Source organism: Narcine bancroftii, chromosome 3 (assembly GCF_036971445.1).
Source record: "Narcine bancroftii isolate sNarBan1 chromosome 3, sNarBan1.hap1, whole genome shotgun sequence".
Classification (NCBI taxonomy): Eukaryota; Metazoa; Chordata; class Chondrichthyes; order Torpediniformes; family Narcinidae; genus Narcine; species Narcine bancroftii.
In genome coordinates this window covers 245,613,185-245,636,710 of record NC_091471.1, presented here as the reverse complement: position 1 = coordinate 245,636,710, position 23,526 = coordinate 245,613,185, and the positions used below count along the sequence as shown (strand labels likewise).

The window sequence follows — 23,526 nt, the reverse complement described above, 5'->3', positions numbered from 1 at the left end:
AGCATTGCCTATAGGTATTCTTGATGGTGGGGAGACCTTTGCCTGTAATGTCCAGGGCTGGGTCCACTACCTTTTTGGAGGGCTTTACGCTCAGGGGTATTGGTGTCCACCTGCTGCTACATAGGCAAACTGGAACAGATCCATGTCGCTGCTCGGACAGGAGCTGATATGTTTCAACACCAGCCTTTCAAAATACTTCACCACTGTTTAGGAGGGAATTCTGGGGTCATCTTATACACGAGTCATTTTATACGCCAGCATTTATGGCAATTCAAGCAGAACATTCCTTTGAACTTTCCGCATATCAGTGAAGGCTTAGGTTTGATGATTAATAACAAACTGCTTTGGGGTGGTGCTTGAGCTTTGAATTTGGTTTTTTGACGGCTCCAGGTGGATCCAATCCTCATATTATGATTAACTGTTGGACGTTCTCTGGGTTCCATATAAAGAGCTTGTGTGCACTGCCTGCCACATGCTGACTCCAAAGAATGCCACAGAAGGTGAGGAAAGTTCTGCTCTCCATCCTGGGAGTCCTTGTGCTGTTACAGATCATCGCCGCCGGCAAAAAAAACAGGAAACAAGAACCATATATGGCGAGTACACTTCTCTGAAAAGACATTTACAGGCATTTGGGTAGGCCATTTGAGCTGGTTCTGCCATCACTTGATCCGTGGACTGTGTTAACCTTCAATGGTTCCACAACCTTCCATTCAACCAATCTCAATCTTCGATTATTTTAATCTGTAACCCATCAACTGCTCTGGCTTCAGTGAGTCTACTGATTTTGGGGAGTGAGTTAGGGGTTTTCATCGCATTTTACATTGTTACCTTTGTTCGAAACGGACGCTGTCTTTGTACTTTCTCCCCTGTGACTGGCATGGGTTTCCTCCGGGAGCTCTGGTTTCCTCCCACATATGTGACAAGAAGGTTAATTGTCACATGGGTATATTTAAGCGGCGTGGGCTTGTGAGTCAGAAGGGCCTGTATTTCTAAATTAAATTAAACATTCACATAAAAATATCTTTATGGCATCGTCCCTGAACAGTTTGACTTTAACTTTCAGAGAGTCATGAATTCAAGGGATTATTATGGCATGAAAGAGTCCATTTGGCCCATTGTGGCGATGCCAACACTTTGACGAGTCATCTAATTTCTTTGCCCTAGAACTGTAGCCTTGTAGGCTCCCTTCAATCAAGAACCTGTCCAACTCACATTTTGAAATCTACACAGGTAGCACATCAGAAGATGAGAAATACAGGTAGAAGTCCTATAATCCGGATGCTCAGGTAGAAGTCCTATAATCCGGATGCTCAGGTAGAAGTCCTATACTCCGGATGCTCAGATAGAAGTCATATAATCTGGATGCTCAGGTAGAAGCCCTATAATCTGGATGCTCAGGTAGAAGTCCTATAATCCGGATTGCTCAGGTAGAAGTCCTATAATCTAGATGCTCAGGTAGAAGTCCTATAATCTGGTTGCTCAGGTAGAAGTACTATAATCCGGATGCTCAGGTAGAAGTCCTATAATCTGGACTGCTCAGGTAGGTGGTATAATATGGATGCTCAGGTAGAAGTCCTATAATCCGGATGCTCAGGTAGAAGTCCTATACTCCGGATGCTCAGGTAGAAGTCCTATAATCCAGACTGCTCAGGTGGAAGTCCTATAATCTGGATGCTCAGGTAAAAGCCCTATAATCCGGATGATCAGGTAGAAGTCCTATACTCCGGATGCTCAGATAGAAGTCATATAATCTGGATGCTCAGGTAGAAGCCCTATAATCTGGATGCTCAGGTAGAAGTCCTATAATCTGGATGCTCAGGTAGAAGTCCTATAATCCGGATTGCTCAGGTAGAAGTCCTAAAATCTGAAAGATCAATGACTTGCATCTTACTTTTGCACAGCCAGTTTGTTCACATTTCTTTATTTGTTTACATGTAGATTGAGTCCAGTTTTTTTTTTAACAGTGCCAATAAATGCTAATTCTCCCTTTCCCAAAAAGAATCTCAGGGTTGTATGTGATGTCATGTTCGTTTGTACACTGACAATAAATCTAAAATCTCATCTTGTACTCCTTTATCAGATTATCCCATCCTCCATGGCTACATGTCCCTGCTTTGACTCACTCCCATAAGGAAATTAACATGGATGGGAAGAAAGGGGATTTGGATAAACAGGGGAGGACGAAGAGAGTGGGAGGAGGTTCACACAGAGAGTGCAAATCCTAGTCGAGAGTGGTTGGAATGAATGGCCTGCTTTCGGGACTGTAATTTGCATGCAGTGTTGCTCTGGGCTCCTCACCACTCCCTGTCCCCTGGCCGGACCGGGCTGCGATCTCCTGCCATCTGCACAGACCACCAGACTAATGAACTCTCCCTTTCTTGATTCCAGGGAAGACTTGTCTTCGGAACGGGGCTAGCTGCCGAGCCATGGCCTGCCTTGATGGGGAGGGACAAATGAAGATCCCCTGCACCAAGAATTTCAAGTGTGGCAAGTTAAAATGAACGATCCAACCCATCAATGTTTCTGACGGAAGCTGTAACATTAACTTGGGATCCCCTTGGATCTGCTGGTCCCAGTGACCTCTGACCCCTGTCCTGGAAGACATTCAGAAATAAAACTTGCTGCTTTGATTAAAGACTCTTGTCCACGTTTCTCTTCCATCCTATTCTGTAAAATGATCTTTAGATGATCAGCAGGGTTAGAATTTGACCACAGAAAGGGCATGGGTTAGGGTCTGAGGAGAGATTCTGGCCTGACCTGTATCATGACCAAGGATCTGGATGATAATGTGGTAAATTGGATCAGCAAGTTTGCAGATGGCACTAAGACTGGAGACAGTGAAGAGGGTTTTCAAAGCTCGTGTATGGATCTGGACCAGCTGGAAAAATGGGCTAAAAAATGGCCGATGGAATTTAATGCAGACAACAGTGAGGTGTTGCATTTTGGAAGGATATACAGGGTAAATGGTAGGGCACTGAGGAGTGTGGTAGGACAGAGAGAACTGCAAATACAGATACATAATTCCTTGAAAGTGATGTCACCTGTAAATAAGGATGTAGAGAGAGCTTTTGGCATCTTTGCCTTCAAAAATCAAAGAATTGAGTACAAGAGTTGGGGTGTTATGGTAAAGTTGTATAAGATATTGGTGAGGCCAAATTCAGAGTACTGGGCATAGTTTTGGTCGCTAAACGACAGGGAAGATATCAATAAGAAGATTTAGTAGGATGTTGCCCAGACTTCAGGAACTGAATTACACGTTAAACAGATTAGGACTTTATTCCCAGAATGAGGGGAGGTAATTAAAATTATGACAGTAAATGTAGGTAGGCCTTTTCCCAGAGTTCATGGGTTAAGGGTGAAAGGGGAAAAGTTTATGAGGGAACTTCTTCACACAGCAAGTGGAACGAGCTCAATTTTAACATTTAAGAATAATTTGGACAGGTCCAAGGATGGGAGGGGTATGGAGGGCTATGGCTGGGTGCAGGTCAATGGGACGAGGCAGAATAATAGTTCGGCACAGACTAGAAGAGCCGCAGGGACGTTTCTATGCTGTAATGTTCGATGATACCAGACCAGGGGAACTGCCCAAAATGGATTTGGTCTCACTCTCTCCTGTTGAGTCAGAAGGTCATGGGTTCAAAGCTCACTGGAGCCTCAATGTGTAAGTTCAAAGTTTCAAAATGGCAATTAGGCTCCAAATAAAATCATAAATCAAATCGGTGGATGCTTGAAAGCTATTTATTGGTGACTGGTCAGACATAACTTGGTCTTGGGGTCTCGATGTGTGATCTTTGCTCTAAATTTCAGTGCTTGATAGTGCATCTCGCTGTTTAATCATCCTGTTATGGAACAGAGAAGTAAAAGCGTGCATTATTCCCCTGGTAATGTCCATAGAATGGTGACATAACATAATGATGATTTCCAACCAAAGACATCCCAATGCCAGGAATGTGGAGGAAAGATAGATGATTCGTAGATAGTAGAGTAGGTTCAATGGGCTGAATGCCCTCTTCTGCCATTAAATAGGGTGGTTAGCACTGCCACCATTTCCTTGAGACCTGGGTCATGACCTCAGGCACCATCTGCTTGGAGTGTGCACGATCCTACTGCGGCTGCTTGGGCCTCCTCTGGGTAGGTCCCACGTAGGTGTTGAGTGCAGATGGGAGAAGCAGAATGGGGTTGATAGACCATCGGGGAGAGAGAGAGAGAGAGAGAGAGAGAGAGAGAGAGAGAGAGAGAGAGAGAGAGACAGAGAGAGAGAGAGACAGAGAGAGAGAGACAGAGAGAGAGAGACAGAGAGAGAGACAGAGAGAGAGATAGAGAGAGACAGACAGAGAGAGAGAGAGAGACAGAGAGAGACAGAGAGAGAGAGAGAGACAGAGAGAGAGAGAAAGAGAGAGAGAGACAGAGAGAGAGACAGAGAGAGAGAGAGACAGAGAGAGGGACAGAGAGAGAGAGAGACAGAGAGAGAGAGAGAGCAAACTGCAGGGAAATAAGCCCTCGGGCTGTAGGGCCTCCTTAGTAGAGCTACAGAAATGATACAGAGCAGAAACAGGCCCTTCACCCCATCAAGTCCATGCTGATCATCATTGACACATAGGGCTCAATACAAAAACACAAGATGGAAGCATTAGCCAAGCGCCCTCAGGTATTTTGTGCAGATTCCCATGAGCAATTAAAAAAAAAATTTAGACAAACAAGCCCTCCGTCCCATGAGCCCGTGCTGCCCAATTGACCTTCAACCCCCAGTACGATCTTGAAGGGTGGGAGGAAACCAGAGACCCCAGAGGAAACCCATGCAGACATGGGGAGAACGTACAAACTCCTTACACATAGCACTGGATCGAACCCCAGTCTCTGGTGCTGTAACAGCGTTGTGCTAACCAACCACACTGCCTGGTTAAGGCCAGGTCCTGCACCAAGTCCTCTTTTGCCACTGTTGCCTTCAGCTTGTGCTCCAATACCTGCTGGGGTCAGGGAAGTTTGAAGGTGCAGACAGGGAAGACGGCCTTCTCCAAGCCTCGGAACTTTGGTGAGATGCCCACCTGGTCGCCTTCCTGGGATAGCGCAAGGGAGGGTGATTCGTGGGACAGAGGGACCTTCTTCTCGGGGATAGATTTGGAAGAATGAGGGATGAGGGATGATACTTAAGGTGCTGAGTGTGTTTAACTGGGTGGGTGTGGAGATAATGTTTCTCCTAGAGGGGGAAAAACACAGGAGGACCCTCGAACCTCCAAACCTACCCTGACATTCATGGCTGATCGACTCTCAAATACCTACTGCAATGTGAAGTAGCCTACTGCAGGGGGCGACCTGTGTACCTGCAGGAAGAGCACTGGCCGGCTGTCAATCACCCAACCTGAATGGACTAAGCCCCACCCGGTCGGCTGCCAATCACCCTCTGGGATATAAGCCAAATCCGGCCCCTTGAGGTCAGTTACACAGCTAACCACAGCCAACTGCAGCAGGGACAATAAAGCCTGTTGATCAATCTTTAAGTTTTGTGTCTGCTTTCTGTACCACAGCGCACCACACTATGGCAAGGTTAAAAAAAAATTTTCCTCTGATGTCTCCCCTGAACTTTCCTCCCTTCACTTTGTACAGATGTCCTCTGGTGTTCGCTATTCCTGCCCTGGGAAATATGTGCTAGGAAAGGAGCAGGGACAAAGCCTGCTTGCTTTTTGATCACACCTATTGATGCCTCTCATACCCTTTTTACAGTGCCATTAAAAGACGGGAATTATTTGCCTTTTAACCACTTCACTTACCTGTGTGAACACAACAGACTCAGGATGTGGAAGGGGGGGAGGGGGGTCATTTCATCCTGCATTTTACCCGCTAAGATAGGTAGTATCAGAGCCGATGTATTTCAACCCGGTTTTTCTTGGTTCAGTGTGAACGACCCGACCTGGCTTTAAACACGGGTCGTTCACATGCCAATTAAGTATGATCATTGTATAATAAGGGTATCAGACTCTTGTAGACCTCTATTAAGTCACCTTCCCTCAAAATAAAAGCCCTACCTCTGCCATCCTGCCTCATAAGACATATTTTCTAATCCCGGCAACTTCCTGGAAAACCTCTTTTGCACCCTCTCCATAGCTTCCACAATCTTTCCTGTAATGAGGTGAATAGAACAGAACAGAATATTCTGTGTGGTCTCACCAGAGATTTATAGAGCTGCAACATGACCTCTCAACTCCTGAACTCAATCCCCCGATTAATGAAGCCCAGCATACATAGGCCTATCCTATCAACCTGCGCGAAAACCTTGAGAGATCTATGGATTTGGACCCCAAGGTCCCTCTGTTCTTCCACACGGTTAAATATCCTACCATTAATCATGTGCTCTGTGTTCAAATTTAACCATCTCACTCTTATCTGGATTGAACTCCATCTGCCACTTTTCTGCCTGACTCTGCATCCTGTCTATATCCTGCTGTCATCTACGACCGCCTTCAAAGCTATCCTTGACACCTCCAACCTTCATATCATCCACAAACTTACTGGCCCATCCCTCTTCTTCGTCCAGGTCAGTTATAAAAATCAGAAAGAGCAGGGGCCCCAGAACAAATCCTTGTGGAACTCCACTAGTTACTGACCACCAGGCAGAATACTTTCCTTCCACTACTACTCTCTGCTTTCTTCCTATCTGCAAGTTTGCAAAAGTTGTTGGGAGAATAACAAACGGCAATGAGGAAAGTGTTTAGGAGGGAGATAGATCAGCTCATCGAATGGTGTCACAATAGCCTTGCACTCAACATTAGTAAAACCAAGGAGATGATTGTGGATTTCAAGAGGAAATCAGGGGAACACAACCCAGTCCTCATTGAGGGCTCAGTAGTGGAGAGGGTCAAGAATTTCAAATTCCTGGGTGTCAACATCTCCAAAGATCTGTCCTGGATTCTCCATGTTGATGCAATCACAAAGAAGGATCGCCAGTGGCTATACTTTGTGAGGTGACTAAGGAGATTCGGTATGTAACTGAAGACTCTTGAAAATCTATAGGTGTTCCATAGAGAGCATTCTGGCTGGTTGCTTCACTACCTGGTATGGAGGTGCCAACTCTCAGGTCAAGAATAAACTCTAGGGGGTTGTTAACTCGGCCTGCGACATCACAGGCATCAGACCTCACTCCATCAAGGACATCAACATGAAGTGGTGTCTTAAAAAAGCAGCCTCGATCCTCAAAGACCTCCCTCCACCCAGGCTGTGCCTTCTTCACTTTGCCACCATCGGGAAAAAGATACAGGAGCCTAAAGATGAGCCCTCAGATGCACAAGGACAGCTTCTTCCCCTCTGCCATCAGATTCCTGAATGATCAACAAACCAAAGACATGGCCTCACTTTTTGTGCACGATTATTATTATTTTATTTTTTGTCATTGTGTCAGATGGTCATAATATGAATGTTTGCACCGTGATGCTGCCATAAAACACTGAATTTCATGACTTGATCATGACAATAAATCCTGATTCGATTCTGATTCTTTGTGGGGAATATACTAGTAGACATAATATTAAAGGAAATCACAAAAATAGATTATATCTTCAAAATGATACATGGTCAGAAAATTTTATGGTGATTTTCCTGTTCAGCAGCCCATAATCCATTACACACACCCAAAAATGGTCAGGAAGAAAAATTTGTTGTCCATTGTTATTACTGGAGATTTAATACAGATGTTGCCCTCGTGAACTTCCTGGGTTCAATTCTACGCTGAGAGTCAAGACACCAGGGTGGAAAGGAGTCACTGCAGAACCAGACCACTGAAGTGTGGCTCACTGTCTGTGCTGGGAGGCAAGGCAAACAAATGGTTGTCAGGGTCAGAATCTGAAATACTCAGCAGATCGGGCAGCATCCGCAGAGAGGCGATGCATCATGCTTACCACCTTTCATTGGGATTACTTAGGGTTTTCGGTCTTTGGTGTCTGCAGAAGAACCTGCGGAGGTGGTGGGTGGGGAGTTCAGTGGAGTTAAATATGCATAGTTTAATGAGGTGGTCAAGTTCAAGGAATTGGAAGTCATTGAAGGATAGAGGGCCTGCTAAGACCTATTGAATTTCTCCAGCATTGTGTTTTTACTTGAATTAAAAGTATGGATGGGTGATGCTGGTGGAATCATTCAGGTCGTCTGGGTCAAAGTGTAAAGCAGGACCACAGAGGACCCAATCCAGTCCTGTCCCATTCCTTATGGAGGTCCTGTGATAAATCATGGAACACAAGTGGGTTAAGACCTCGAATGCAATAGTTAAACCAATAAAAATGAGCCAGTTGGGGCCTGGAGATCCCAATCAGAATCTAACCATAACTGTATAAGGACTGACCTTGGAAATGATATTACCTTAAAGGTTTCCCAGGTCCTGATTTCATTGAAGAGGACTTCCCCTGGACAGGTGGTGTTTCTGTGTTGCCTGTGTCCCTGGATGGCATAACCACTGACTATTTTCTTGGTGGCAACAGCGCACTTTGTGAACCGCTCTTTCACGAGCTCCAATACCGCCTGATCTGGGAGCTCTGAGGTGTAGTCGCCGATGAAACTCAGCCCATAGCCCTTAGAGTTCTGGCCTTTGGTGTGGGCTCCCATCCAGTCCCAGCCACGACCCTCGTACAGGTATCCATCGGAGCCAGCCACAAAACTTCAGAGACCACGGCAGAAATGAGCACAGGTCATTGCCAGCGCACTCTGAAACCTGCTCATTCTTTCACATTGCTTTCCCATTCAAGTACAGAAGCTTGTGGACCAGCAAGTCCGGATTCAACTAGGCTTTTTCCACAGAGGGTGGGTGAGATACAAACCAGAGAACATGGGTTAAGGTTAAAAGGAGAGAAGTTTAGGGGGAACATCAGGGGGGGAAAGTCTTCACACAGGAAATGGTGGGAGTGTGGAACGAGCTGCCAGCTGAGGTGGTGAATGCGGGTTCAATTTGAACATTTAAGAAAAAAATGGACAGGTACATGGGTATGGAGGGCTATGGGCTGGATGTAGGTCGGTGGGACTAGGCCAGTGGTTCTCAATCTTTTTCTTTCCACTCACATCCCACTTTGTAATCCCTATGCCATCAGTGCTCTGTGATTAGTAAGGGATTGCTTAAGGTGGGTGGAAAGAAAAAGTTTGAAAACCACTGTTTTAATTGTCCCTCATTGACTCGTTATGTGCATGGTTTCAGAACTCCAAAGGAAATGGGCCAATCACCATTTTTCTCAAGCAAAATATTTCAGTCACAATTGGGTCAAGAGCAGTGATTCTTAACCTTCGCTCCCCATCCACACCCAATCTTAAGCAATCCCTTACTAATCACAGAGCACCGACAGCATAGAGATTATTTCGTGGGATGTGAGTGGAAAGGAAAAGGTTGAGAACCACTGGATGAGACAGAATAATCGTCCAGCACAGGCTAGAAGGGCCTGTTTTCTGTAATGTTCTGTGATTCAAGATGTTCCTTTCCAATAGCTATGAAGCTCCTGAACCTCCCCTTATGACACCAATTATAAACCACATGGCCACTCTTCTCCTGCACTGTGAATATGAATGATCTATCTACTTTTTGTATTTATGATCTTTTAAAATTTAATTTAATGTATACTATTGTTTTTTTTTCATGAAGTATCTGTTTAGCTGCAGCAAGTGAGAAGTTCCTTGCAAAAGTAACTTGTACGATGTATATGACGTTAAACTCATTATCATTAATGGGCAGAATGGTTAGTGTAGCGCTTAGTGTGACGCTTTTACAGGTCCAGTGACCAAGATTCAAAGCTGGCACTGTCTGTGAGGAGTTTGTACGTTCTCCTCATGTCTGTGTGGGTTTCCTCCGGGTGTCCTAATTTCCTCCCATCCTTCAAAATGTCAGGGTTGTAGGTTCATGGGTGGGGGGGGGAATGGGTTAATGGGTTTGTAACTGTGCTGCATGTCTACATTTAAAATTTGAATTCTTATGCTTCGATCCCTTTCTTACTTCCCCCCCCCCCACCCAGTTTTATTGATCACCTCGTTAACCATCAGTACTCAAGCTCCTTATCCCTCTTGATCTATCTCAGTAAGGACTTTCGTCTCATACCTCCCTTTGTTATCTGTTATATCCCTCCTCCACTCCTCCCCCATTTCTGTGGAGGGGTCCCTGACCCAGATCCTCTTTCCACAGGCACCACTTGAGGGCTAAGTTCCTCCGGAATGTGCTGACCCCTACCACTCTGCTCTTCCAGCTACTCCCGTCAGGAATGAGATGTGGGAGAGCCAGAGCCAAAGACACCAGACTAAAGGACAGCTTTTTAAAATTTTTAAAAATATTTAGAAATACAATAGAGTAACAGGCCATTTCAGCCCAAGAGTTTGTGCTGCCCAATTAACCTACACCCCTGCTACATTTCCCACGATGGGAGGAAATTAAAGTCCCTAGGGAAACCCCACACAGACACAGAGAGAACATACAATGTCCTTTCAGACAGCCTGGGATTTGAACCCTTTTCTTGATTGCTAGCGCTGTAAAGGCATTGCACTAACTGCTATTAACTTGGGCTGTGAGAATGCTGAACGAATGCTCAACTGCTAAAAGCAATGACTCTACTAATTATTAATAATATTTATGTTAATATATGTACATAGGTTCTGTGTATTGGTGTCATTTATCTGTAGGTGTGTTTGTAGAGTTTTGCACTGTGGACCAGAGAGCAGTTTCGTCTGGTTGTACTGACACGATGTGATGGATTGATAAATGAACTGAACTTGGAGTAAATATGATGGACAGTTAACGTGTATAAGATATGGATCAAATACAGGTAAGTAGGGATATCCTTGAATGCAAACGTGGTCATCATGGAGGGGATGGGCCAAAGGGCCCATTCCAGGCTTGAGAACTTCTCCTCTCCTGTCGATCGCGTCCCTCCCCCCACCCCCCACCTCGAGAGTCGGCCAAGTCCAAGTTGTCAGAATTCCTTACTTGTAACCAATGTCGTTCCACTGCCTCACATCCTGGTGGAAGCGCTGGATGCTCCTCATGTCCCCAGCGCAGTCCTGGAAGTTCGTGCATGGTTGGCTGGGCTCGAAGGTGTGGTGGATGTAGACGAAAGCCAGGGGTAGCGCCAGACTCACAGGCTCACCCCTGAATGGCCTGGCGGCCCACATGCACCGCGGGATAATGGTGGGGCACTCTGGAAGAACAATCTACATGGTAGGCAGGCATGATTCACGGACAACTTGGGGTTGTCTCACCCAACGCACGGTGCCGTTGGAAGTGAGCATGGACCCACCCTCTGCCTTTTATTCTAGGGTTCTCAGAGGACTAATGCAGGGCAGTGGTGTTGAGGTGAACGAGTGGCTATGATTGAATGGTGGAGTGGACAAGAGAGCTAAACAAGAGGAGTGGCACAATTAGCGTACCGGTTAGCGCAACACCATTACAGCACCCGTGACCCAGGTTTGAACCTGGTGCTGGGTGTAAGGAGCTTGTACATTCTCTCCATGACTATTTGGATGACTATTTGTAAGGTGTAATTGTGTTCACGGGTTCCAGTGGCTGGATTTGGCTTCTAATAAAGTATAAAAGTTCACGGTCAGCTGTGGAACATCAACTGTAATGCCCCAGTTGGAAGTGTTAGCCTCTGCAGGGTGACTTTGGAGTCAGTCACCAAGTCATAGAATGCAGAAATGGGCCCATTGGAATCCATGCTACCATCCACCTCCCCATGGTTTAACTTCGAGGTTCATGGGAGTAAATTTAGAACAAAGATGATGAGGAACTGCTTTTCACTGTCCGTAGTGAATCTGTGGAACTCTCTACGCCAGGTACAGGTAATAATATATTATTGTATATAAGATAGATAGATTTTTGCATAGTTGGGGAATTAAGTGCCAGAGGGAACAGGCAGGTAAGTGGAGCTGAGTCCACAGCGAGATCAGTCATCGAATGGGTCAGATGGCCGACTCCTGCTCACGTCTCTTATGTTCACCCATTTGCACTCATCCCTCGCTAATGCCTTTATCCACTCCAGACGATTACCAAAGCCCCTCACCACCCCACCCCACACAACCGCCCCCCAGATTCCACCTCTCATCTGCACAGCAGGAGCTATTTACAGTGGACACTTCACCCTCTCGGTTTTGTCTACATCCACCTCACCTCGCCTGAGAAACACCACCTGGCTATGGGAAGAATGTACAAACTCCACACAGGTAGCAACCGGGGCCAAGGCCGAAATCAGGCCACTGGACCTGCGGGACTGCAGTGGTGCCTGTCGCGTTGCCATATATCCCTTTTCACTAATGCTTGCAACTGTAACGTTTCATTTGACGTTCCGCGACTTAGCGTTACCATGACAAGGTAGAAGCTGATCCCAGACCCTGAAATTTGTGCCGCCCAATTAACCTATGCACTGTGTACATTTTGGAGGGTGGGAGGAGAACTGGAGAAACCGGGAAAATCCAGACCGACACGGGGAGATCGTAAAAACTCTTTACAGAATGCGCCAGATTCGAACCTGGGCTGTTGGCATTGCGCATTAATCTCTGCTTTTACCGTGTCTCCCCTTTTGTTTGGCCCCTCTTGTTTTCTCTACACTTCAATCAGATCATAGCCATCCATTCATTCGATGTAGGGGGTGTTGGTGGGAAGGTTGGCATTTACTAGCCTTCTCCAATTGCCCTCGAACTAAGTGCTATGCTGGGCACTTCAGACCCATGTGTCAATTAATACTCTTCTAAACCAATGTTACATAATAATACCTTAAAAATTTAATATACATCATGAGATACTTTAACTTTTGCTTGCCGTAAAGCAGAGAGTCTTCATTAGCATTGCCCGGCATCCCTTACAGTATGAGAGAAAGTGAAGTGAAAGAAAATCTCTTCAGAATCACTGAGTGTCCATAATGTCACCTACTCAGCCTTTTAGGTCAGAGAAGAGGAACTGCTTTTCTCAGAAAGTGGGGAATTCTCTGCTCATTGAAGCAGTGACTGCTACCTCAGGAAACATATTAAGATAAGGTTGGATAGATTTTTGGAGAATTAAACGATCTGGGGAAAATGCAGGTAGGTGGAGATTAGTCATGATCTTATTCAATGGCGGAGCAGGCTAGACGGGCCAGGTGGCCTACTCCTGCTTCTATTTCTTATGTTGTTTCCTCTGTAAAACGAATACTGGAATGCTTACCCAGATAGGAACGATGGAACTCCTTGACTCCTCGCTCACAAATCTCTCTGAAGGTATCGCGATCGAGATGCTGGAGGATTGAATTGTTCCGCAGGTGGTCATAAAGGGAAACAGCGCTTAAGACTTGACTTGTAAAATTACCCAAATCAAAAGTGGCCTCAAAGTTCTTTTTGCGTGAACTGGCCTTCAGGGGCAGGAGATGGTGATGCTGGCTGTAATAATCTCTCAGCAGGACGCTGAGCTTGGGGAGCGGGGACTGGAGGTGGGTGAGGTGGTTTCCCAAGAGGAAGCCATCCATGCCACCATTGATCAAAGCTGCAGTGGCTGGAGTCCATGTACCAGATCTGGTGAAAACACTAGGATCGTCCACATCATCCCAGCAGCCGTCATGCCCCAACATTTCTTCCCTTCCATTTGTGTGGTGCGACAGGAAGGCCAGGCCCAGGTCCTTGGCCAATGTCAGGGTGTAAAGATTGTCCACGTGATCAGGGAGTCTCCTGGCAACTGGCTGGGACCAGCCCACCTTGTTCTTCAGCCCGGCCTCGATTCCCGCCATCAGGTTCCCAACTGCGACCGTTGTCCCATCTGGGGTGAGGACGACCCCTCTCTCAGTCAAAGGGCCGGCCTGATGATTCATTACCATATCAAGGAAAGAAAGGTTTGTGGGAGACAAGGTCCCCGGCGAGAGCACAGGGGCTGAGGTCTCCCCAAGGAGAAGGCGTCGGAAATCCTGGTTGGATATTTGAAAGTTGCATAGAATGGCTGAAATATTGAGAATCGTCCATGCAGGTTTCTGACCTTCCAGCTCTTCAATAATGCTTAAAACGTTATTGAGGTGATAACTAGACGTTGCTGGGAAGAGAACAAAGATTTTCAGCAAAGGGAGGAAGTGCTCGATGGCCAGCAATATTATCCTGCAAGGCTGGTAACACTTCTGACAAATGCATGCAAGACCCATACTGTGATGTTGTGAAAGGTCCATGTGATTGTGGGGAGGACCAATCACAGGAAAGCCCTGTATAGTGACATGGAGGTCCAATGACAGGAGACTCCATGAGGTGATGGGGTTGGCCAATCACAAGAAGGCTCATCTTGATGATGTGGAGGACCAATCACAGAATGGACCCATATTTTGACGTGGAGGACCAATCACCGGATGGCTCCATGTAATGATGGGGAGGACCAATCACAAGAAGGAATCATGTGATTATGGGGAGGACCAATCACAGGAAGGAATCATGTGGTTAAGGGGAGGACCGATCACAAGAAGGCACCATGTGGTTATGAGGACCAATCACAGGAAGGCATCATGTAGTGATGGGGTGGACCAATCGCAGGAAGGCACCATGTGATTATGGGGAGGACCAATCACAGGAAGGCATCATGTGAAGGGGAAACAACAATGGCCAGAAATGGAGATCTCCTGTGACCGTGAGTGCTCACGGTTCCTCCCACCTCCCAGCCAGGTGCTGGAAGGTCCTTGTCCATCATAAATTATCCCTTAGTTTCAATAATTGTGGTTTGGTTAGCGTAGCATTTAGCAAATGCTATAACTGCGCCAGTCACTGGGGTTCGAATCCAGCGCTGTCTGTAAAGGAGTTTCTATGCTCTCCCCACTTCTGCGTCAGTTTCCTTTGGGTTCTCTGGTTTCCTCCCACCATTCAAAAATGTACCAGGGTTGTAGGTCAATCGGATGTAATTGGGCAGCATGGGCTCTTGGCCTGTTACTGTGCTGTATGTCTAAATAAAATAAAGCAATGTTAAATCTTTTGAAAAAGAGAGACACAAGTTGCAGTATCTGTGGAGAGAAATTGTCAGCATCGCAGGTCTGAATCCTTCATTGAGATTAAAGTGGGAATGGGATATAGCAGGAATAGAAAGAGGGTGGAGGTGGGAGGGGAGAAGGGGAAAGGCAGTTTCCGTCTCTCCTGACCTGCTCCCCTTCTCTCAAACCCTTGACACCCCCCCCCCCCCCCACCTGCCCACCCCTCTTCCAATGGACACTTCCCCATCTCCCTCTGAAATGTTAACTGGTACTTTGTCCACAGATACTGCCTGATTTGCTGAATCAGACATTGCCGTTGCAATCCTGCGCCCTCTCTCCCCCCCCCCCCCCCCGTGAGTTTGCAACACACTGCACCACTGGGAGAAACAGGGAATTTTACGGCTGAGATGTTGTATTGATTTATTCTCTCGGGCTATGGGTGGCTGAAGTGCTGTGCTGAAAGTGCGCGACCCAGTGAAACCTACTCGAATAAATGAAATGCCACTCATGGGCAGATGGCTCACCATCAACAAGCTGGAGCTGTGAGCACAGCAGGATCCAGAAAAAGAGAATTCCAAAGCCAACCATCCTCGGAATCGACACACGTAGAAACCTTTGTCCCCTTTATCAATTGGTTGCAGTTTGTACAACATTGCTTGAACTTTATTTTCTATGGTAAATAATAACATTCCATCCTAGTTGGTGAACTTGATCATAATGTTATGGGCCCAGAGGACCCCAAAGCCCAGAAACAATAGAAATTCACCAAGACAAATGGTTACTTAAACTAAAGTTGCTTTTAATTATCTTTAAACATGAAAACAGGATCAAACTTTAACTTGTTACTATTAACTTAACTTAACCCCCTTCTAATTCTAAATACACGTGTTATGTAATGTGTGTATAAATTCAAAAAAGTTCTTTGATTCACAGTCCAATCTCCCTTCTCACTCCTCCAAATTCACTGGTTGCAGGCAATTCTTATACTGTTCACAGAATTTAACATTTATGAATTTCACCAGGCTTTGGGGCTTGAAAGGTAAATGGTTACCGTTCGCGAAGGTTCTTGTTGGTTTTCAGAGATTTGTTGCTTGTTGGACACTCACAACTGATTCCTTCTGATCAGCCACTTCAGTGTCTTGCTGAAGAAACTTTCCCCATCCAGATGATATCCTCTTTCTTTCAGGTCACCACAAAGTTCCTTTTTGTTTCCCTTATTATATTATACAGCCAGCCATCTCCTCTTGTATGGACAACAAGGGGTTTGATCAGGCTGAACTAAGAATTCACAACCCATCCCAACTGGTTCTGTTGCAGAACTGAATTCTCTCTTCTCTCTCTCTCACACACTCAGAGAAAACCACATGACCCGATGAGAGCAGCCAAATGCACTCAGACAGACTGCAGATCTGGGCCTAATCTTTCCAGTTTGTTCGTCTGTCGCTTTCCAAAACAATAATCCATTACTCCATAGCATGTCCAATTAACACCTCCTCATGAAGTCCTTCTAGCCATTCTTCAAAGTTTGTGCAAAGGCACCTGGAGCCTGGACTGTCTGGCTTGAGCAGAGCTCCAACATTTTAAATGAGATCTGTTTTGAAGTGTTTGTATGTGACATACACTAAACAACCTGCCACAATTTATCTTTTTTAAAACAATATAAAGTATATTCTTTCACAATATTAACACCTACTGATAGAGTTTTAAGGGTAGTTGATTCCTTTGACGATCGAGAGTGGCAGGTTGTTAGTCCTGATATCCACTAGGCAGGAACCAAACCTAGGTTAGCGCAGCACTGTTACAGCCCCAGTGAGTCAAGTTTGAATCCGCTGCTGTCCATAAGGAGTTTTTACATTCTCCCTGTGTCTGCATGAGTTTCCTCCAGGTGCTCCAGTTTCCTCCAACTCTTCAAAGAATATGGGTGTTGTAGGTTAATTGGAGTATTTTGGCAGCATGGGCTCGTGGCTGGAAGTGTCTATTATCGTATTGCATGTCTAAATTAAATACACATCCAGTCGGCGCTGGATCAATTGATTTCTCTTTGTCCACCTGAATGAACCTCACAACAGTAAAACTACATTGTTTTTGTTCCGTACCAACTGATCTCTCTCTGTAACTCTACAATTCTGTACTGTGCCTCACTTGCTGTATGATCTGCATGTCTGGATGGACTGCTTGCAAATAAACTCACCATCTTGGTACCTGAGATAATCAAAACGCCCTTAGCTCCTAATAAATTAATACCATTAATGGTAGGTAACAAGATCCTGGACATCTGTTGCTTTAATGGCATCAGGTGCATAGAGGACTGTTATGAGCAGGGGAAATTAATGTTGTTTGAACAACTAAAAAATAAATATGCTTTGTCAAATCAGACATTCCACTGCTATCTTCAAATAAAGTCTTTTCTACGAGATGTATTGGGACCAAGTATAGCCCTACCTCGATGCAGTAATATAGAGGACTTGATTCAAAAGGGGGGGGGCGGTAAGAAATTTATTTCAGCAATGTATTGCCTGTTCCAGTCGGAGGGACTCAAACCGGGCCTTCATAGGTCGAGAGAAAGATGGGAGTCTCTCAGTGCAATTGATGAGAGTTGCTGGTCCGACTTGTGCTGGGAAAGCATGATCATGGTCCTCAATGCAAGGTACAGGCTGACAATAGACAATAGACAACAGACAATAGACAATAGACAATTCAGGCTGGTCCAGTATAACATTTTGCCCCAGCTGTATCTAACGCCACAAAAAATAAAAAGGTCAAAACCGGAATTCTCGGACCAATGCTTCAGATGTGGCGTTGCGACCGGGACATTCGTGCAAGCAACCTGGTCATGTACCAAGGTGAGGCCCTTTTGGGTAGAACTAGGCCAAATCCTGGAGAACATTATAGGCAAGCGATTCCCACAGGACCCAAGAGTTGTTCCTGCTGGGAAACATAATGGACATCAGGCTCACAATGAAGCTGAGCAAATTTCAAATCCAATTTGTGTTCATCACATTGGCAGTGGCCAGGAAGTGCATTGCAGTGACTTGGAAATCCGACTCTAATCTTGGTATCGAACGAGGAAACAAGGAAACGCAGAGCTGCATTCCCCTGGAGAAAGTAACTTATAACCTGAGAAACAAATACGGTACCTTTCGTAAGATATGGCAGCCATACATAGGCGCAGGGTGGTGATTGGTTTCCCCGCTCCTTGCCGTGGCTTCTTCTCCCCTGCACTGATCCTGATTAAGGAAAGGCAGGAAATGAATATCGGCCCCGAGGCCGCCCACTGAGCTGCGACAATTCCTGCCCCATGTCATTTATTTTCTTGGTCTTCAAGTTTCCTTGCTGTTGGTTGAAGTTTGAGTGAGTCATTTTGTTTTATGTGTTGGGGGAGGGGGGCTGGTAGAGACACAGGCTTTTATATATAGTCATAAAGAAAATGAATAATGTATATTTGAATGTGAACTGCCATTGTTGGCATGACACTGTGAATGGCTGTACAAGCTTGCATAAAAATGTTAATAAAATATTCAAAATAAATTTAAAAATGAGTGCCGAATTAAACAAACAATCTGCCCTCTCTGGAAGCAGGAATGTGCAAACTCCACAGGGACAGCACCAAGGTCAGGATTCAACCCAGGTCTCTGGAGCTGTGAGGCAGCAACTGCACCATGGTGCCGTCCCATGGTTGAGAGAGGATTAGGGAGTCTTGGGAGAGACTTATCCTGGTAAAAAGTGCATCGGGTTGGAGGGGAGAAATGTGGCTGGCAGTTAACAGCATGTTGGAGGATGCAGGGTCTGGTGGGGCAGAAAGCGAGGACCACAGGGACTTTGCCCTTGCCCTGCCTGGGAGGAGGTGGGGAGAGGGGGATTTTATTTGTTACTGTCAGCATTTTAATCCAAATCAGGCACCAAAACAAATGTTATCTGCTCTCTGATGTGGACACAACATCCCATATTCATCCATTGAAAAAACAAATTTAGATCATTCCTTTGGGTTAACTAATATCTTCAATATAAACATTTACAATGGGCACACGTGAATTTTTGGACCAAATGAGGAGAAAATTCGGCACGACTGGCCTAGCGGTTAGCGCAACACCTTTACAGCGCAAGCGATCGGGACCAGACCAGGCTGTCTGTAAGGAGTTTGTACATTCTCCTTGTGTCTGCATGGGCTTTCTCCAGGGGCTCCAGTTTTCTCTCACTCTTCAAAACGTACTGGGAATGTTACAGTGCAATATGTATAAATCTTTTTAAAAATTGGAAGTGCCCAGATGTACAGGATATCTTGATCTTTCAGGTTGAATTGATGGTGAAGGCGGCAGATGCAACGCTGGCGTACATTTCAATAGGAATAGGATATAAGAGCAGGGATGTGATGTTGAGGCTTTGTAAGGCTCTGGAGAGGCCTCGCGGAGTATTGTGAGCAGTTTTAGGCTCCTCATTTAAGAATGGATGAGTTGACATTAGAGAGGGTTCAGAGGAGGTTCACAAGGATGATTCTGGGATTGAAATGGTTTTATATGAGGTAAGTTTGATGGCTCTTGGAGTTTGCACGTTGAAATTTAGGAGAATGAGGGGGAATCTCATTGAAGCATTTTGAATGTTGAAAGGCATGGACAGAGATGTTCCCTGTGGTGGGAGAGTCTAGGACAAGAGGGCACAACATCAGGATTGAAGCGTGTCCGTTTAGAACATAAATGCAGAGGAATTTCTTCAGCCAGAATATGGTAAATCTGTGGAATTTTTTGCCACAGGCAGTTGTGGACGTCAGATCATTGGGTGTTTTGAAGGCAGAGATTGGTAGGTTCTTGATTAACCAGGGCATCAAAGGTTATGGGGAGAAGGCTGGTCAGTGGGGCTGAGTGAGATAATGGATCAGCTCATGTTTGAATGGCGGGCAGATTCGAAGGGCTGAATGGCCTATTTTTGCTCTACATCTCATGGGCTTCTGGCTATGGACAACTTGACTGGCATAGAGAAGATAGGATGAAGGGTCTGTTTCTATAATGCTCTCCAACTTGTTTACCTCTCCACTACCTTCTTGAATAATTCTCTCCCTCTCACACGTATACACTGGCAGCATTTAAGGCACGTAATGTTTAATCATACCTCACCAAGACAATACAATATGTAATACTGTGCTACTGAATGGTCAGTACAATTTTAGTGAGAGGTCAGGCTGGTTAAATCCTGTTGAAGAAACCTATGTAAGACAGATCAATCCAATACAAACTACTGAAATCAACTGACTTCCATCAACTTTCCCTTATGTTAATTTCGATCGAGATTAAGGTTCCTCAACTTGTACCCATTTTTGGTTGAAACATCCTGTTTTTATTCACTAATGGAAATAAAATGGTGTTGACAGCTATTCATTGAAATTGAGCTTCTGACAATTTAGTCCAGAGTGGAAGAATGTTTCTTGCCTGAACTCTTGGCCAAACTGTCGAGACTCCTTCAATTGATTTCCCACAGAAAATAGAGTAAAAAATAATTCCTATGAGTTTTCAATATTCCTTGCATGAGAGATTACATCCTGTATGTTTTTTCTGCCTGATGCTGGGATTCAGAAAACATTGTCCTTGGTCTTGGTTCTTAGTTGCCGTCTCCGCTAAGTGATCATTTACTTCCCTTTAGCTTGACTGAATTATTTCTGGCTGGATGCAGTGGGGATCCAAATAGATACTCTAAGTGAGGGCCCTTCGTTATGTTCTTGCGAGTGAAAGGAGGAGGTGGAGAACGTTTAACACAGGCTCCCAGTTTTGACAGTAGGTGAGGACACCAGGTCCCCAACTCACCTCCCAATCTGCCCTGCTGCAGCTACCCCTGGGCCAGAAGGAGATGGGGAGATTGCCTGTGAGGATCAGATGGAGCAGGGTGCATTGCTGGAACCCTGATGCCAACCCCCTTGTGCTGAGGAGCAGAGATCTGTCTGTGCAGAGCATTCTGGACGGTGCAGCTGGGCTGAACTGAGCTCTTGTGTCAGGGATTAATGACGCACCCAGGAGCCACCTGCATTATCCCTCCTCCAAACACGGTGTTGGCTGCTCTCTGCGTTTAAAGCATTCCTTGGTGACAGGGTTGAGAGGACATGGGTGCACGGAATGAATGCCTTGGGCTGCACCTTCCCAATGTCCCAGATCCAGGCGTACGGTCACAGGAGACTGAACGGCAAGAATCCTGTTGAAATTCGACAAGTTATTTCCAGGCAACAGTGCTGTTCCTCGCACAGAGTTCGTGCTTTAAGTGGGGTGGGTTTGAGGTTTCTGCTGGCACTCACTGAAAACTTGAATGGTCTCCGAGACAGGCTGTGATGTGATCCAGAGTAGGACCCCAAACAGCAGTGAAAGTGCACACACACAGAAATCAGCGCACACTCACACACAAGTGTCTGGGTTCTCTCTCTCTCTCAAACATGAATATAAAATATCCTATCTCATACACAGATAAAAATCCCCATAGAAATATCCTAATATACACACAAACACTATCCACGTAGACACATCTTATACATAGACAAAAATCCGTCTTCCCCTCCAGATCCACGCAAAAGCTTGCACACACAGTATGTAGATGTGGACACACAGAAATTCCTCAACATAGAAATGCACAATGAAATACACAGGAAAGCACACCAGCACAGGCTCCCTAACCACATGGGTACACAAAGAAATACCCAAATATCACACAGAGCAGGTGAGAGGCAGGGAACTGGTTGCAATGCAACTGAATACAGTGAGGGTCGATTTATAAGGGGGTGGGAGTGGGAGATGGAACTAAGAAAACAGGGGGCAGCCAGCATAACCGCAGGGAATGTCAGTGACCATGCTTCTCGTGCCTCATCCCCCCTCCAGCGTTGTCGACAGGGCACTGTCCCAAAGCAGAGACCACGGCTCAAGAATCCCTTTATTGGCATGGTTCCTGGTTGGGACTCATGGATTCTCTCTCTCCATGGGCATCAATAGAGGCAGAGGAACAGGGGTCCCGAATCCCTGAGGTTAGATCAGGTTCCAGGAAGACAGGTCCTGACTGTGGACTGGAGCCGGGTCCTAAACCATTTCAAAGATGCTCAAAGTGACTGGGAATTCAATGGCCAAATAGTGCTCCAGTCCACAGGAGAGCCTCTTCCTGCTCTGTGCACAGTTCGTATCCCAGCTTTTCCCCAACCTTTCCCTGTAATTCACATTTCATTTGTTAACTTGCCAGAAACTGGCTTGCTAATCTAAAGATGGTGATTCCCAGCCAGAATCATCTCATAGACCGTCATGTCCAAAGGGATGTACTTGGAGTGCTTTGAGTCAAGGAAGTAGAGCTTGTCTCGTGTCTGCTCTGGGTCAAAACCCTGTTTGCGTAACCTAATCTTCTGGATCTTGAATGTGCCTGGAAGAGCAATAAATTAAAATTTTTAATTTAGACATACAGCACTGTAACAAGTCCTTCCGGCCCTCTAGCCCATGCTGTACAAATACCCCAATTAACCTACAAACCCTGTACCATTTTGGAGGGTGAGAGGAAACCAGAGCACCCAGATGAAATCCACACAGGCCATGGGGAGAATGCACAAACTCCTTGTAGACAGTGCTGGGTTCGAACCCCAGTCGCTGGCGCTGTAACAGGACTGTGTATTCAACCTTTCAAGGTCCCAGTTAACAAAGTCCCTGTTCACATGGGGGTCGCTTTCAGTCTCTGAATATAATACAATGTTCTCATCCTGCTGGAGGTACCCACATCCATGTTATACATGGTGAGGATCCACCTTGAATATTCACAGAAGTGGGCAAGGAGGCCAAACACTGGGGCAATGCAAAACATAGACAAAGCTTCTAGCAATCAGACAAGGTCAGGAGAGATATGCCCAGCCAACAGCCATTGAAGTAGACTCCTAGTCTGTCTCTGTGCTGTCGCTATGAGTAAATAATTCTAGTTGATATGTGTTCGCTCTCTCTTTACCCCTGAATCTTTCCCTTTTCCTCTGTCTCCTTTCCTCCACCCCCATTAATCCTCACCTTTCCTCTCCTGTCCATGTCATAGGCCATTTGGCCCTTCAAGCCTACACCGCCATTCAATATGATCATGGCAGATCAGAACCCGGTTCCAGACTTCTCCCCATACCCCCTTGATCCCTTTAGCCACATGGGCTAAATCTAACCTACTCTTAAATATTGACAAGGAACCTGCCTCAACTACTTCCTGTGGCAAAGAATTCCACAGATCCACCACCATCTGAGAGAAGAAAGTTTTTCTCATCTCAGTCCTAAAAAAACTTCACCCTTATCCTTAAACCCCTGGTTCTGGTTTTTTTTTTCCAGCTTTGGAAACAAACTACCTCTGTCTAGTCTGTCTAAACCCTTAAGAATTTTATATGTTTCTCAAAGACGCCCCCCTCAATCTTCTAAATTCCAGAGAATACAAGTCTAGTCTATCCAACCTTTCTTCATATCCAAGTCCTTCCACCCCTGGTATCAGTCTAGTGAATCTTCTCTGTACCCCCTCCAGGGCAAAGATGTTCTTCCTCAGATAAGGAGATCAAAACTGCACACAGTACTCCAGGTGTGGTCTCACCAAGGCCCTGTCCAGCTGTAGCAGGATCTCTGTACTCCAAATCCAATTATGGCCTGTTCTC

The 23,526-nt window shown here is 45.7% G+C and overlaps 3 protein-coding genes across 9 annotated transcripts in view; 1 reads left to right on the top strand and 2 right to left on the bottom strand.

Moving 5' to 3' along the window:
• The window catches only part of LOC138758451 (prostaglandin F2-alpha receptor-like), a 92,577-nt gene extending 89,942 nt beyond the window's left edge, over positions 1 to 2,635 (top strand). Inside the window, exon 3 of the mRNA XM_069927382.1 lies at positions 2,389 to 2,635. Within this exon, the coding sequence (XP_069783483.1) occupies positions 2,389 to 2,457 (69 nt within the window). The 3' untranslated portion in view covers positions 2,458 to 2,635. The remainder of the gene's footprint in view (positions 1 to 2,388) is intronic.
• A 1,085-nt stretch (positions 2,636 to 3,720) lies between these two features.
• pglyrp6 (peptidoglycan recognition protein 6) lies at positions 3,721 to 18,132 on the bottom strand. Of its 2 annotated transcripts, XM_069927373.1 has the most exons (6): positions 18,047 to 18,132; positions 15,434 to 15,579; positions 13,145 to 13,996; positions 10,937 to 11,147; positions 8,344 to 8,638; positions 3,721 to 3,839 (listed from the first exon to the last, which is right to left on the bottom strand). In XM_069927373.1, exons 2-6 carry the CDS (start codon positions 15,495 to 15,497, stop codon positions 3,831 to 3,833), a joined length of 1,431 nt encoding a protein of 476 aa, XP_069783474.1. In that variant the 5' UTR covers positions 15,498 to 15,579; positions 18,047 to 18,132; the 3' UTR covers positions 3,721 to 3,830. The 2 variants fall into 2 exon arrangements, with proteins under 2 accessions (XP_069783474.1, XP_069783475.1); XM_069927374.1 differs by lacking the exon at positions 8,344 to 8,638.
• The window catches only part of LOC138758446 (long-chain fatty acid transport protein 1-like), a 59,499-nt gene continuing 51,660 nt past the window's right edge, over positions 15,688 to 23,526 (bottom strand). For all 6 annotated transcript variants that reach the window (XM_069927371.1, XM_069927366.1, XM_069927370.1 and 3 more), the window contains one exon: positions 15,688 to 22,283. In XM_069927371.1, the coding sequence (XP_069783472.1) occupies positions 22,126 to 22,283 (158 nt within the window). In that variant the 3' untranslated portion in view covers positions 15,688 to 22,125. The remainder of the gene's footprint in view (positions 22,284 to 23,526) is intronic.

Bases quoted from the DNA above. Each gene is read 5' to 3' on its own strand.
- pglyrp6 (XM_069927373.1), bottom strand. From the start codon at position 15,497: ATGGTTGGCTTTGGAATTCTCTTTTTCTGGATCCTGCTGTGCTCACAG. The intron at 13,997-15,433 runs GTGAGCCATCTG...TTCTCTTCCCAG, and splicing joins ACAGCTCCAGCTTGTTGATG to CAACGTCTAGTTATCACCTC. The intron at 11,148-13,144 runs GTAAGCATTCCA...TTGTTCTTCCAG, and splicing joins GTTCCATCGTTCCTATCTGG to AGTGCCCCACCATTATCCCG.